The sequence below is a fragment of the Oculina patagonica genome, chromosome 3, assembly GCF_052425735.1.
Source record: "Oculina patagonica isolate OP01 chromosome 3, crgOcupat, whole genome shotgun sequence".
NCBI lineage: Eukaryota > Metazoa > Cnidaria > Anthozoa > Scleractinia > Oculinidae > Oculina > Oculina patagonica.
In genome coordinates this window covers 21087299-21100545 of record NC_135760.1, presented here as the reverse complement: position 1 = coordinate 21100545, position 13247 = coordinate 21087299, and the positions used below count along the sequence as shown (strand labels likewise).

The window sequence follows — 13247 nt, the reverse complement described above, 5'->3', positions numbered from 1 at the left end:
CATCCATAACTCAAAAACCTCACAGTTGAAAGTTTGCACTAATTTTTGTCAGGGATTGATAAAATCTTGGGTTAATGTCTGTCTGCGAAAAAGTGTAGAAAAACCTAAAAATGTCAAAAAAAGACTGTTGAAAATAAAAAAAAGAGTGGCTCCCAAAAATGGCACGCGGCTTGCACAAAAAAGGGTCCGGCTTTCCGGGTTACAGGCTTACAGATTAGGGGCCCCAGAGCGGGTAGGGTAGGGTAGCTTAGTGCTGTGCAGTGCAATGAAATGAAATGTAGTGTTGCATTTTTTTTCCAGGTTATTTTATATTGTATATTTCACACCTCCAGAGGAGTGGTTTTAAAATAAAGTTTATTCAAGTATTTATGATCACTCCAACTACCCTTGCAATCGCTGCACTTTATTGTTCTTGCTATCACCTATGGTACACACAATCACCCTTTTTACATATGAACATCTTATGCCGTCCTGCAGCTGATCAATTTTTGGATAGTTTTCTTCCCAGTTGACCGAGACATCGCTTTGCTTCCTTTCTGACTAGTTTCCATACTCCACTCGCCTCTAATGAAACGTAGGGAAGACTGGAAACGAGTCAGCTTTGGTTACATTCAGCAACACCCTCTATGATCCGTTTTCCAAAGCTAAAAATTGAGTCAGAATGGAAAATTGACTGCAGGATGTACATTTTAATGGTAACAACAACATTTATGCAAAATACTATAAATTCAAAGTAAGTGAATAGATGTTAAAGGAAGTTCAGAACATAGAAGAATATGTAAAACACTTGTGTTGCATTATAAATTTTTATAATGCCATGGGATTAAATGCATATGACACTTTTTTTAACTTTAATGAGTTATCTTACAATTTAAGAGGCACTAGAGTTAATCTCAGTCTTTCCAAGTTCAGTCTTAACTGGATGAATAATTCTTACTCTTTGTTGCTAAAATCTGGAACTCTATTCAACCCGAGTTAAGGCAGGAAAACCCCGCAAAGTTTGTAAATACTTTTCGGAATAATAATTGTGTTTTTTGTAAGGCAAGCGTCTTTGTTATAGGCCACATTATCAACCAATTATCAGGGTTGTAACGAGGTATGTGGGATCAGGGATCAGTTGAGTGGGAGCCCATGTAAGAGACCCCAGAATCAGGGATCAGAGTCACGGGATCACGGGTCAGAGCTGAAATTCGGGATCAAAACGGGATGATTTATCATTTAACGGGATTGGTGATAAAAAAATTGGTTGTAAAAACATAATCATTGAAGAAGCTCGTTATACCCCTGAATTATGATTGTCTTTGATTTAGGGCCGCGTAGCTTAATTTCAAGAAAGCTTATATATACCTTGGTTATATTTTGCGTTCAGTTGAAAAAACAACCGAAAAAATTCAAATCAAATAAGTCTGTGTTCTTCTAATTGCTCAATAGAGACTAAACTTATTTACTTTCATTAGCCGAGATAAAAGTGGCTGTATATGATAAACTTAACTAAAAAATCTCGAAACACGGTCAGTCTCCTTCGCAGACGTTCGTTGAGATCGTCACGCAATGTTTAATGCGTGAGTGTTTCGAAGAAAGTCTGCGTAAGGAAGCTAACACACGTTAAGTTGACGACTCGATACCGATCTACTCTTTCACAGGTATTCCATAATCTGGCGGAGGCTCGGTGCCAGCCATCGTAACAGGCTGCTGTCCCGGATAAGCCTGTTGACCCGGATAGGCCTGTTGCTGGGTCATTGAGGTCTGCTGCACCACCATGGGATATGAAGCTGGCTGTTGCACCATCACCACGTTACCTTGCTGCAGAAAAAAGTCATAATAAGTTTAAACGTCTTGGAAAATTCCAGGGGAATGACTGCGGTTGGGGGGGGGGGGGAAGGAGGATTGGGAGCAGGGTGGGAGGTAAAAGTCATTTTTGACAAGGATGCGGATCGAATGTGGAGCTACTTCCAACATTTCTGCAGTCCTTTACTCTCAATCTCAATAAGATGGAATGCTTGTTGTTGTTGTAAGTAAGTGGTAACAACGACAACTTTATTTGTACCCTAAATTAAATTAAATTAAATTTACAAAACAAGGAAGAATAAATTAAATGAGTACATGGCTGTCCGAAATAACCACCATTGACTAACGAGAAACTGGGAAGGTACAATAAACTAGTTGTACCTATTGGTAAGTGCCAACGAGCGAAATACTCATGTTTGTTCATAAGAACAGATATTGAATGGTTTTTGATAGAACTATATTTGAAATGACCAAACTATGGTAAATTGTATTTTAGGTAATATGCGAAAAAAGTGCTACTTCTCTGGTGTTCATAAATGACACAGGCTTGATAGCCTGCGTAGCAGGCGCCGTAGTTTCCAGCGCGCGTATTCTCGCGATCGCGCACTCTTTTAAACACACTAAAAAACGTACACAGATGTCTGCTACGCAGGCTACGGGTTTGACAGATTGATAACTCTTGACAAATCTTTAAATTCTTTTCAACGTTAAAATGTCACAAAATGTAGGCAATAAATAAGGTTTAATCACTGTTTTTTAAATACAACACGCGATGGTTAAAATGTTTCCGTCCACAAAAGGGATAGTTGCATTTCAAGAACTTCTTATAAATCAAATCCCAAAATCAAAACTGCTAAGATTCCTTTTTAAAAATAATTTTCAGTAATCAGACAGTAATGCACGGGTCAGATTCAGTCTCGCATGCGAAGTGTCATGTTCAGTTACGCAAAACTTCAGAAACTTGTAAAATTTGAACAGAAAACAACCATTGAACGGTCAAGGATTATTTGGAGACAAAATTTTTATTCAAGTTAACATTACTTGTTGCCGTTAGAAGCAAAAAGCTTTTGACTTTCTTGTGTGTATGACGGCTAAACTTCAGAATACCCGGCCACTTATTTACATGTCATTGAATAAGAATAGAATCTATTGTGTTATGCCTCGTTCTACGGCTAAACTTCAGAATACCCGGCCACTTATTTACATGTCATTGAATAAGAATAGAATCTATTGTGTTATGCCTCGTTCTACAAAAGGTCCCGACACATATACATGAAGTGGCCGGGTATTCCGAAGTTTGTATGACATGCAGTAATTTTAGTGAGCGTCGCTTTGTATTCATGTTATTTCTACGCGGAGCGAAAATGCGTGCCAAATAAAATATAAACGGTATTTGATTTGGAATAAATCATCGGTCAAACAACTACTATAAACACAATCAACACTAAAAGGAAGCATTTACCCGACTTCAGCATTCTCATAAGTCAAGAAAACTCTATTTGAAGTCAACAGTCCGCTTTTGATTTTCATGTCTCTCTTCGATCGTAAATCAAAGGACTCCAAAGTCGAAAGATTATTTCATCGCTTTGAAGACCTTGATGTTCATTTTTACGGCGGGCGAATATTCTGTAGGGTATTCTCTTTCGATTTATAGTTCCCTAAAGGTGTATTTATCGGTAAAGGGATGAATGACCACATTGAAAATTTTAACAGCGAGTCGCGTTGACGCCATTTTGGTCATTTGCTCTCTAGCAAGGAGTGAGAGACTGGGAACCAGTTGGGAAGAACAATACAACCCAAATATGGGGTTTACTTACACCCAAATATGGTCAAAAAAAAAGTCTCTTACGCAGAACTTAAGATTTTCTCTGCCTATACACTCACACGCACACGGCTCTATGATTCTGCCGCCTCGACAGTCTCGCCTCTTGGCTCGGCTGTCTCGTTGGCAAAAACCCGCGAGTAAGACCCTAGTCTTTTTCAGATTAGCCTAAACAGGTTCTTACATAAAGGGTTATTAACACAAATTTAGGCTAATTAGGTTCTTAATTGGTTCTTAATTTCGGAAGAAAAAATTCAATGTTGTTATAGAGATTTTAGTGGTATTCGGCCTTTTTCTTGTATAAATTTTGCATACCACATAGTGTTTATGTCAAAACGAAGCAATAATCATATCAATATTTTCCCAAAAGTAAACATTTTTAATCAATTTAAGAAATTAAGAACCTGTTTCCAAATTTTAGGCTAATAGGTTCTTATAAAAATGGTGTCTAATTTGCAAATTTTAGCCTAACAGCTGAAGCAAATTAAGGCATGGGCCTATCTTCATTCGCCCAGAAAGTGAGGGGGTAGTCTATCTCTTGAAACTTTTGTTGTAGCAGCATGAAACTTTGCCAGATCCATGGATTATCAATTGTTGTCATTTTGGCATGTCTAAAATATGCAAATTAGGTCACGTGACCCTTTAAGGCCAAAAAAACCCTTACGTAAAATAGAAACACTTTTTCTTGCTTCCTTAAAATTGCTGTTAGTTTTATAACTTTAAGGCAATTAGGTACATTGTTTCTGTGCTTGGAAATGTCAAGATATCTTAAAAGAAACGTTTCAAAAGACAGAACACTTTTATCGGGAGACTGGGTACTAGTATAAAAAGCTGTTTATTTCCAAAATCAATCAAATATTTAACTATTGCCAAGCACAGTTTCTTTGCTGTTGCTATTAGGACTTGTCTTGTACCCTTTTAGTTGAATCACTCTTGCTATAAACTGTTCCCATTTTCGCTTAAAGATTTTCCACGATTATTTGGCGTATCAAGTCACGTGACCTAATTTGCATAACTTCAACATGCCAAAAACTCATCACTTTTGGGGACTTATCTTTTTACCACAATTTTATGTTGTAATGCACAACGCCTTAGAAGTGAGACCACCCCCTCACTTTTTTGAGGGAAATAACTGTTGACCCATGCCTTAATTTGCCTGAGAGGTTCTTTTAAGAACCTAACATTTAAAAATGTTAGGTTCTTACTCGTGGGTTTTTACTGTACTTAGAACTTAATAAACACATACAACAACACACAAACACGCAGACAAAAACTAAAAAATTCAGCGAAAATAAGCTGGAAAATAAAGTGTATAATGTAAGTGCTTGTTGTTGTTGTTGTTGTTGTCGTTGTTGTTGTTAGTACGTGGGTTATGCTCAAATAAATAGCCATCTTATTCTTGGCTTCTACGACTTTAATAGATTGTGATTACCATAGGCGTACGAGGCGGGGGGGGGGGGGGGGCAGCCCCCCAGTGCCAAAATTTTTCGGGCAAAATGCTTAGAATTCGGGCAACGAGCCTAGAGAAAAAATGGAAAATAAGCCGACAAATCTCAACATTACGTTCAAAATGAATTACATCAACGGAAAAAGTATTAAAAATATACCGAACTTTGTGGTTCAAAAGTCATAATTGCACATTCATTTGCTTTCGTTTCCTCTCGCAAGTTGCTATAATCATGTTCGAGTTTTCTCACAAATTCTGCGTGGCCCCTCAGTTTGAGTTGCAATCAGCTTTTCTATAGCTTGAGCGTTTCTGCGTTTGTGCAGGGTGGATCCAGCCGTGATGTTTTTGTTTTCTCAGGGCTAGCTCAAAACTTTTAAGGTCATTGCCCTGTATTGCATTGCGCATCCTTAGTGCGCAGAATTTTACGCGTATTTAGTGCGCGCGCGCGCGCGAACATCAACAAAATGGCGGCCTTTTTTCTATGTGGCTTAGTCCGCGAGAGAAGTAAATTGTCACTTTCTCCTAAACGAGCCTGGTGACCTATCAATTTTTTCTCATATTTTTGGTGTAGCGATCGAATTCTTTCTGTAAAATGAAAAAAGATCAATTCATGTGTTTGAAAAATAAATTATCGCTAAAAAGGTGTACTTTGCCAGTACTCGCAGAGGAATTATAAAGGAATTATATGGAATATACATGGTCTTCCTGCTCCTAAACGAATCTGGTGACCCCCCTTTTTTATTTCAAAATATAAGTTCCCTTAAAGTAATAAACCAGTAGGCGAAGTTTGGTTAAAAAATTGTGTTCAGTTCTATTTCAGGGCAATGACCTTAACGAAATGTTTTAACCTATTCTTCCCTGAATGTTTCACACGCTTTTGTATAACTTTCAAGTGGGGATAAACAATATAAATTGGCTGCCCCCAAATACTTTAATTTTTGTTGAACTAAAGCGAATGGATAAAATATTTCCAAAGAAAAAGGATTCAATGCATTGACACCTTCGGGCAACGCCACGAAATTAATTTAAGAACTATTGTTTTCTTTAAGCAGGTAGGCAAGGTTTGAACACGACTATTTCAATGCACGTTTTGCTGTCCATTTTATATTCTTCTTTATTCGGCTTTCAACCCATGCCTTTTTTTTCGGGCAATAAGGTCTCCGCCCTCCCAGGTCTGAAGGTGCCCGTACGCCTATGGTGATTACGTGGTGTGTAGGCCCGAGTAGTGGTAGAAACAAAGCGTGACGCCAACACAGTAGCATTGCGTGACTTACCACTGTTCTTGAACAGCAAGTCCCCATACAGCCGATGATTGAACCAGTCAACGTAAAAATGGCAGCAAGGAAACTCACGATCATAATGCACAAGAATAAACTTGTGATTAACTTGGTGTCATCGCAGTTTTGCACTGTAAAGACTAAATTAGAAAAAAATCGAGAAGGATTTTTAAGGGACTGTCTATAATTAACGAGTTACTCGAGTGGACAATGCACCTTTTTGCAAACTGCACCCCAGCCTTTTTAATTTTCTTTTATCGTAAGATTAAAACAAGCACAGCGAAATCCTGAATTCTCGACCCTCCTCCGGAAAATTGCAGTATTCAACTGAGGGAACAGTCTCGAGTGGACAATGCAGCAATTTGCAAACTGCACCTTTTTAATTTTCTCATGGCCTGGACGCGCGTGCGAAATGTTGCGAGTCGTCCCAACATTTCGCGCTGAAAATCGTCTCGTTTAAAAATATGCATATTGCCAAGTACATTTTGTATGATGTTGCGCAAAAAGTTGACTCGTTTAACATACCACGTAAAGTTGACACGGTGTTGCGCGAAAAATCGTTGTTGCAAGTTGTCCCGTGTAACACCGCCTTAAAACAAGCACAGTAAAATCCTGAATTCCCGAATCTCTAAGGGAAAAATGCAGTATTCGACTAACGGAAGGGAAACGACTTTTAGCTCGAGTTCAGGGCCGTTACTAAACCTTTGCCCTGTAGACGAACGAGGCAAGATCTTGCTAGGCAGTCCTGGGGCAGGCCCTCCAGAAAATGTTGAAACCTAGAAGCTCTGAAACTCTTTCAGAGACATTTTTCTTGGGGCATTTCTTGAAAAAATGAATCTTGTTTAACTGGGAATTATTTGTCATTAAAGATGTGAATTACGATGTGAATTACGATAAAGAATTTTTATTTTCCCAACAAAACAAATTTTGTGTTTAATTTTGGCTAAAAATCTAGACAAGACCCCTGCCTCGTCTTGCCTCTTGCTACTTACGGCCGTGGAACTATATGTAAGCTTTACATGAGTATCCCAACAGTCCTCAATTTCCTTACCGACAAAAGAGTCACCACTGCTCACTACAAAACGACCAAAACAGCTGATTACACGCCAGAGCCACCATGCCCAGAAAGCAATGGCTACTTGACCAAGGCTTACGAGAAACCATAGAATGCACATCACCAAGTAAAAGACCATCTGTAAATCAGAAAATCATGGCAAAAAATTAGAATTTTGTGCTTTTCTATTGTCAGTATATATGGGGGTGGGGGTAAGGATCACTGGTGACTATATTCCAACAACGTGTGTTCTACTTACCGCAGTTTTGTTTCTCTTTAGCCATGTCAAGATTCCCAAAGCAGCAATTACCGCTAGCTGCAGGCATAAAGATGTAGAGAAAATAGTAAGCTAACGAACCAAAGAAATAATGAAATAAAGGACTTAGAGCGAACATATAACGAAGAACTAACGAGGTACCAAGCTGACGAACTGTAATAACGAGCAATAACGAACTCTAGTCAATGAACTAACCGAAACTAACAGCAACAGTAAACGGACTAACAAACAACACAAACTAACGAAGGATGTCAGGATGTGGCAGGGACAGATCTAGGGGGGAGGGTGCAGTGGGTGTGCACCCCCCCCCCCCTAGCTGAGATGACCTGCGGCTTTCTAATACAACTTGTATTCTGAAAAAAAAAACCTTTGTGTTATTTTTGTGGTGCACTTTATCCTAAGAAAAATGCTGGATGCCCATTTCTTAGCAATCAGTACATTTTGCAGATCTCACCTAACAGTTAAAAAACGCGTCAGCTCTCAGCTGAAAGTTAAAATTCTGACCAATTTTCAGCTATCAGCAGGATGGGCTTCTGCTATCAGTCAGTAACCCCATCCAGACCTCAATCCCACTGAACGAGGTGGCGAACTAATGAATTCTGAACAGTAGCGAACGGTAACGCGGGACTAAGGAACTAACGAACTTTCTACGAACACTGGGAACGACTAAGTAACGAACAGTGACGACTGAGTAACGAACAGTAATGACTGACCGAACGAAAAGTAACGACTGACTTACGGACACTGACGACTACCTAAAGAACAGTGACGACTGACTAACGAACAGTAACGACTGACTAACGAACAGTAACGACTGAATAACGAAAAGCAACGACTGACTTACGGACACTGACGACTACCTAAAGAACAGTGACGACTACCTAAAGAACAGTGACGACTGACTAACGAACAGTGACGACTGACTAACGAACAGTAACGACTAACGAACAGTGATGAACTATCGAACTCTGTGTAAGGACAAGCGGAAGCAGCAATGAACTAGTAAATATATAACGAACTAAAAAAGATGTCCAACAAATGAAACAACAGAGCAGTAAGACGGTCAATCGATAAAAGATCGTAAACGTGTTTATTCAGTTTAATACTAAACGACTGCATTTCACAGAGAGGAAGTAAGCACTTAGAACAGGAAAAAACCTTGCGGCCAATTTTATCTGATGCATCATGTCGCAGCACCCTAGACGAACAGTAACGCTGGACGACTCAGGAAAAAAAAAACGAACTTACTTTGCTACGAAAAGTAACGATTGAGTAACGAATAGTGACTACTGAGTAACGAACAGTAACGATTTCCTAACGAACAGTGACAACTGGTTAACAAACAGTAACGACTGACTAACGGGAACGACTGACTAACGAACAGGAACGACTGACTTGCGAACAGTTATGGGCAAACGAACTTATTGTAACGAACAAGGTGACGCACGGAAACAACAGAGCAGTGAGACAGTCAATCGATAAAAGATCGTAAACGTGTTTGTTCAATTTTATAAAAGACTGCCTTTCATGGAGAGGAATAGGTTGAACAGGAAAAAAGCTTGTGGCCAGTTTTATCAAAATTACCCAATCTGTACACGATGAGACACGTGTTAAAAAAAATATTTGGAATAAAACTGGAATAACAATAACTAACTAAGCCCTTTTATAAAACCATTTAGAAGCTCCTAATCAAATGAAAGTCGATTTCAGATAAACTTCTCGTGCATCAGTAATTTATGGCGCTGTGTTAGACCGATGTTAGCTTTCCTTTCAACCAGAACGGTGTCGGGAAACTACACTTTGTTCTTTTGCGACCCTAAGGCATGTTTATTATTTCTATTTATATATGTTTACCGGCTCAAACCACTTGCTAAGTAAAAATGTCTTAATTACAGTGATTAGTGAGTTGTGTACGTGCGGTTGATATTGTGTCATTAAGAGAAAAATTAGTGCGCTGTCAGTGCAAAAACATCCGCTGTTTTGATGTTTTGGTAAGCTGTGTGTTGTTGTTCTCTGCATAATTATATCCGAACGTTAGCTCGTGTGTTTAATTTACATATTTTCAACAAAATTTGTCTCGCAGGGATTAAAATAACTGGTATCGTTGCACGACCCGTTGAATTTTATGGCCATTCAACAAGTTGACATGGTTTTGAGAATTTTTAGTACGAACAATTAAACTCAGCCAAGTTCAATAATTTTTACAAAATTAAAAAGTTCTTGAACAGTTTTTTTACTGTGTTTTTCGGCCAAACAGTTCAGGCTGCTCAACTGAACTGGCAATGAAACAGCTTTTGCAGTTTTAGGAACAACACTTTAAGTTGTAGTATATCTCAGGAATAGAATAAATTTAGAAAACTCTCTTTTGTAACCTTAGCTTAGCCAAATATGTAGTAAATCGATAGGAAAATTGTATTAAAGGCCCTGAGTGAAGCACGGAAAGGGTTGAAACAACATACACAACTCGCTCTCAAGCTAAGGGACATCAAATCAACACTCTATGCATGAAGGGCTTTTGAATGCGAAAAGAAAAGATACATTCAAGCAAGTAAAAAGAACATCGCGTTTTACAAAATCAAAGCAACCTGCATTTGAATTTTTTTCAGGCAGACGAAGAGTTAAATTGATGGGACATAAATCTATTCCTAAATTGCAATCTTAACTGACCCGTAGTCCTCAAGAGCTTACACAACTTCATCGACATTTTTTCTACCACACTAAGGTCTTATTAGTTTTCACTGGTTTCCTTTAGTCTAAATAAATTGTCGGATGGGAAAAACAGTTCACCCGACAACAAGGTCTATTTTTTCGCCCATTCCAGGCGAGAGTCGAATGTATTTCGCAGAAAGGCAGTCAACGTTTCGACATTTAAAGCTGGAACGTTTATCACAAAATTAACCCGAATAGGAACGATGAAACTTTTGCTAATATAAAAAACTGGAATTTGTAATACTAAATCAGCCCTACGAGAAAATTTACAAGAATGCTAACTATAAATATAACAAAACAAAAGAAGGAAAAAGACGTGACATTTAGAACGAAAATTGTGGAAATACGACATGAATTAATCACTAAGGAAGCTATCTTTTCAACCAGAACACGCGTAAAAGTACACTTGTCTGGTTTCAGTAGAATTTCGAATGAATCGAAAGAGCAAGAACTTTTATAAAATTAACCGTGAAATACCCTCATACAATAGGAATAGGAACTATAAAACTCTTGCTAATATAAAAAAACTGGAATTTGTAATACTAAATCAGCCCTTCGAGAACATTTCACAAGAATGCTAACTATAAATATAACAAAACAAAAGAAGGAAAAAGACGTGACATTTAGAACGAAAATTGTAGAAATACGTCATGAGTTAATCATTAACGAAGCTATCTTTTCAACCAGAACACGCGTAAAAGTACACTTTGTCTGGTTTCAGTAGAATTTCGAATGAATCGAAAGAGCAAGAACTGTCATAAAATTAACCGTATTTACTGAAATTAATAAAACGAAATCTGCTCTTGTAAAAAATCATTGACAAATTACGAGAATCCTTGTATGTAATGCATGAACACTACTTTACAAGAAAGGAAAATTTACTTATGACAGAATGTGTCTTATCTTCGTATAATGTCTTAACCATATTTCAAAAACGTGACAACAGTTTAAATCATATATCGGCGAAAATATCGTTTTTAAGACATCTTTGTGGGCAACTTTTGAAAAAGTTAGAAACGAATAAAACGGCGACCGCCTTTTTAAAGGAAATACACAAACTAAAATCTCTGAAGACTAGTTGATACAATTTTTAATTATTTGACGAAAGCGGGTGAAATGATCTTCAGAGTGTGTAAACAGGTTATGCAATTGCCTATTTTTAAAATAAGAAGAACTCATGATTTATAAACGGAAACAAAAGTGACATTTACAATTTAACTTTCTATACAGTATCGACATCTTTAACGGTATATACGAACTGTTTTAGAAGAGGTCACAGTGGATGACAGAGTTCAATGATGGCTGCTTTTTGAGGCGAAACGTCTGAAATTAGTTACAAAACTTACAATAGATGACTAGAAACCTAATACAGTAGAATCCAGATGTTTCGAACCCTCAGCGAAACTCTAGCTCGTCTCGCTAGTCTCGAACCAATTTTCGTTTCCCTTTGATTAGTACTTCTTCCGATTTCTCGAAGCAATTTTTGTTTCCCCTAGAGGCTCCAAAAATCGGGATTCTACAGTACATATAAACATTATTTACCCCAAATCCAGACCACAGGCCAGAACCTAAAGGGCCACCTTTGTTGAGAAGGATAAATCCACATATCAGCTCGATAATTGCACATATTCCAATCAGAATGCCAACGATTCCGGCCGACCTCGCCTTGCCTTCTTCGACTTGATCAGTCATCGCTGTATAACCTCGATCGGGACGTTATCAGGGCAGAGAAAAGAAACGAAGACGCTTAATGTGCTAAAAAAACTCAACTTAGCTTTGCGAGGGGGTTTATACAAGTGATTAATTGAAGGAAGTTTCTGTTCTTTTGTGCCCTACTCATTTAATGCGCGTACATGTAGCCTAGGCAACTAAAGATGACTTCGCATTTTTTTCAAATTAAAACATTTTATATTCTCGACACTTGCCTACTTAGCATTTTTTGTCCGATTAAGAATTGGTTCATGCTAAGGGTAGTCAATCTACAGGGTTAAAATAATTTTCGGACAGTTGCCGGTCATGTTGCCTGGCCAAACAAATTTTTGCTCGGTCAGGTGTCGTTTCTGACCGGTCAAAGTATTGAAAATAGCACTTTTAAACTATCACTCGTTTCTGCTGTTAGTTCAGTTAGATCGTCTTCGTTTCGATCTTCGTTTGCGTGGCATCAAAGTCCTCGCTATTTTCTTCACTGTTTTGGCTGCAATTATTATGAATAGATCGCTTCTTAATGCCCTTGTAAGTTGTGATAGTGTCAATTTAGTCAAAAAGCCGTTAGAATTTTAGCTATTGGTACATAGAATGCGCTTAGCGCTCTCTCCTCGCACCTCGCGCTTCGCGCTCAAACTCCCCTTCTCCTTTCCCTTTGAACGCCGGCCACGCAGGCTAGGTATCTATTTTTCTGGTCATCAGTTATCACACATGTTATGACTCTAAAAGCCATGTACGTGACCGGTAAAAATGACCGCCAAACCGAAACTTTCTTGTCGGGCATTGTCGTATTAATTTAAACCCTGACTACTTATGAATGCACACAGGAAGTTTGAAAAACAGGAAGGAAGTGTAAAGTGACTCGATGCGTAGCCGACAACATCTCTATCTTCTCGAGTGCTCTTCAAGCTATCAAGTGCAACACCCAGGGGGGGGGGGAGTGGGGGGGGGGGGTACCTCCGGCTTGTAAATGACGGGGATGATCTAATGGAGGAAAAACTCAGGACCCAAAAAAATCTCTAAGTCTACCGACATTACCCCAAAAAATCCCTGGACCAAAAATAACCCCCCCAAAAATCCCTTGTCAAATAACCCCTAAATTGCCCGGAGGGGCAATAATATAACACAAGGAAAACCGTAAAAAATTGAATGCTCGTGTTTTGTTTATT

General features: G+C 38.5%; 1 protein-coding gene across 1 annotated transcript; it reads right to left on the bottom strand.

The window, feature by feature from the left end:
- Positions 1-385: 385 nt before the first annotated feature.
- Positions 386-12147, bottom strand: LOC144645454 (uncharacterized). Its single transcript, XM_078505034.1, has 5 exons — positions 11917-12147; positions 7648-7704; positions 7386-7527; positions 6332-6474; positions 386-1803 (listed from the first exon to the last, which is right to left on the bottom strand). Exons 1-5 carry the CDS (start codon positions 12064-12066, stop codon positions 1630-1632), a joined length of 666 nt encoding a protein of 221 aa, XP_078361160.1. The 5' UTR covers positions 12067-12147; the 3' UTR covers positions 386-1629.
- Between the last annotated feature and the right edge of the window lie 1100 nt (positions 12148-13247).

Coding starts and splice junctions, on each gene's coding strand:
- LOC144645454 (XM_078505034.1), bottom strand. CDS start 12,066: ATGACTGATCAAGTCGAAGAAGGCAAGGCGAGGTCGGCCGGAATCGTT. Junction 7,528..7,647: donor TAAAGAGAAACAAAACTGCG/GTAAGTAGAACA, acceptor TCTGATTTACAG/ATGGTCTTTTACTTGGTGAT. Junction 6,475..7,385: donor CAGTGGTGACTCTTTTGTCG/GTAAGGAAATTG, acceptor TTTCTAATTTAG/TCTTTACAGTGCAAAACTGC.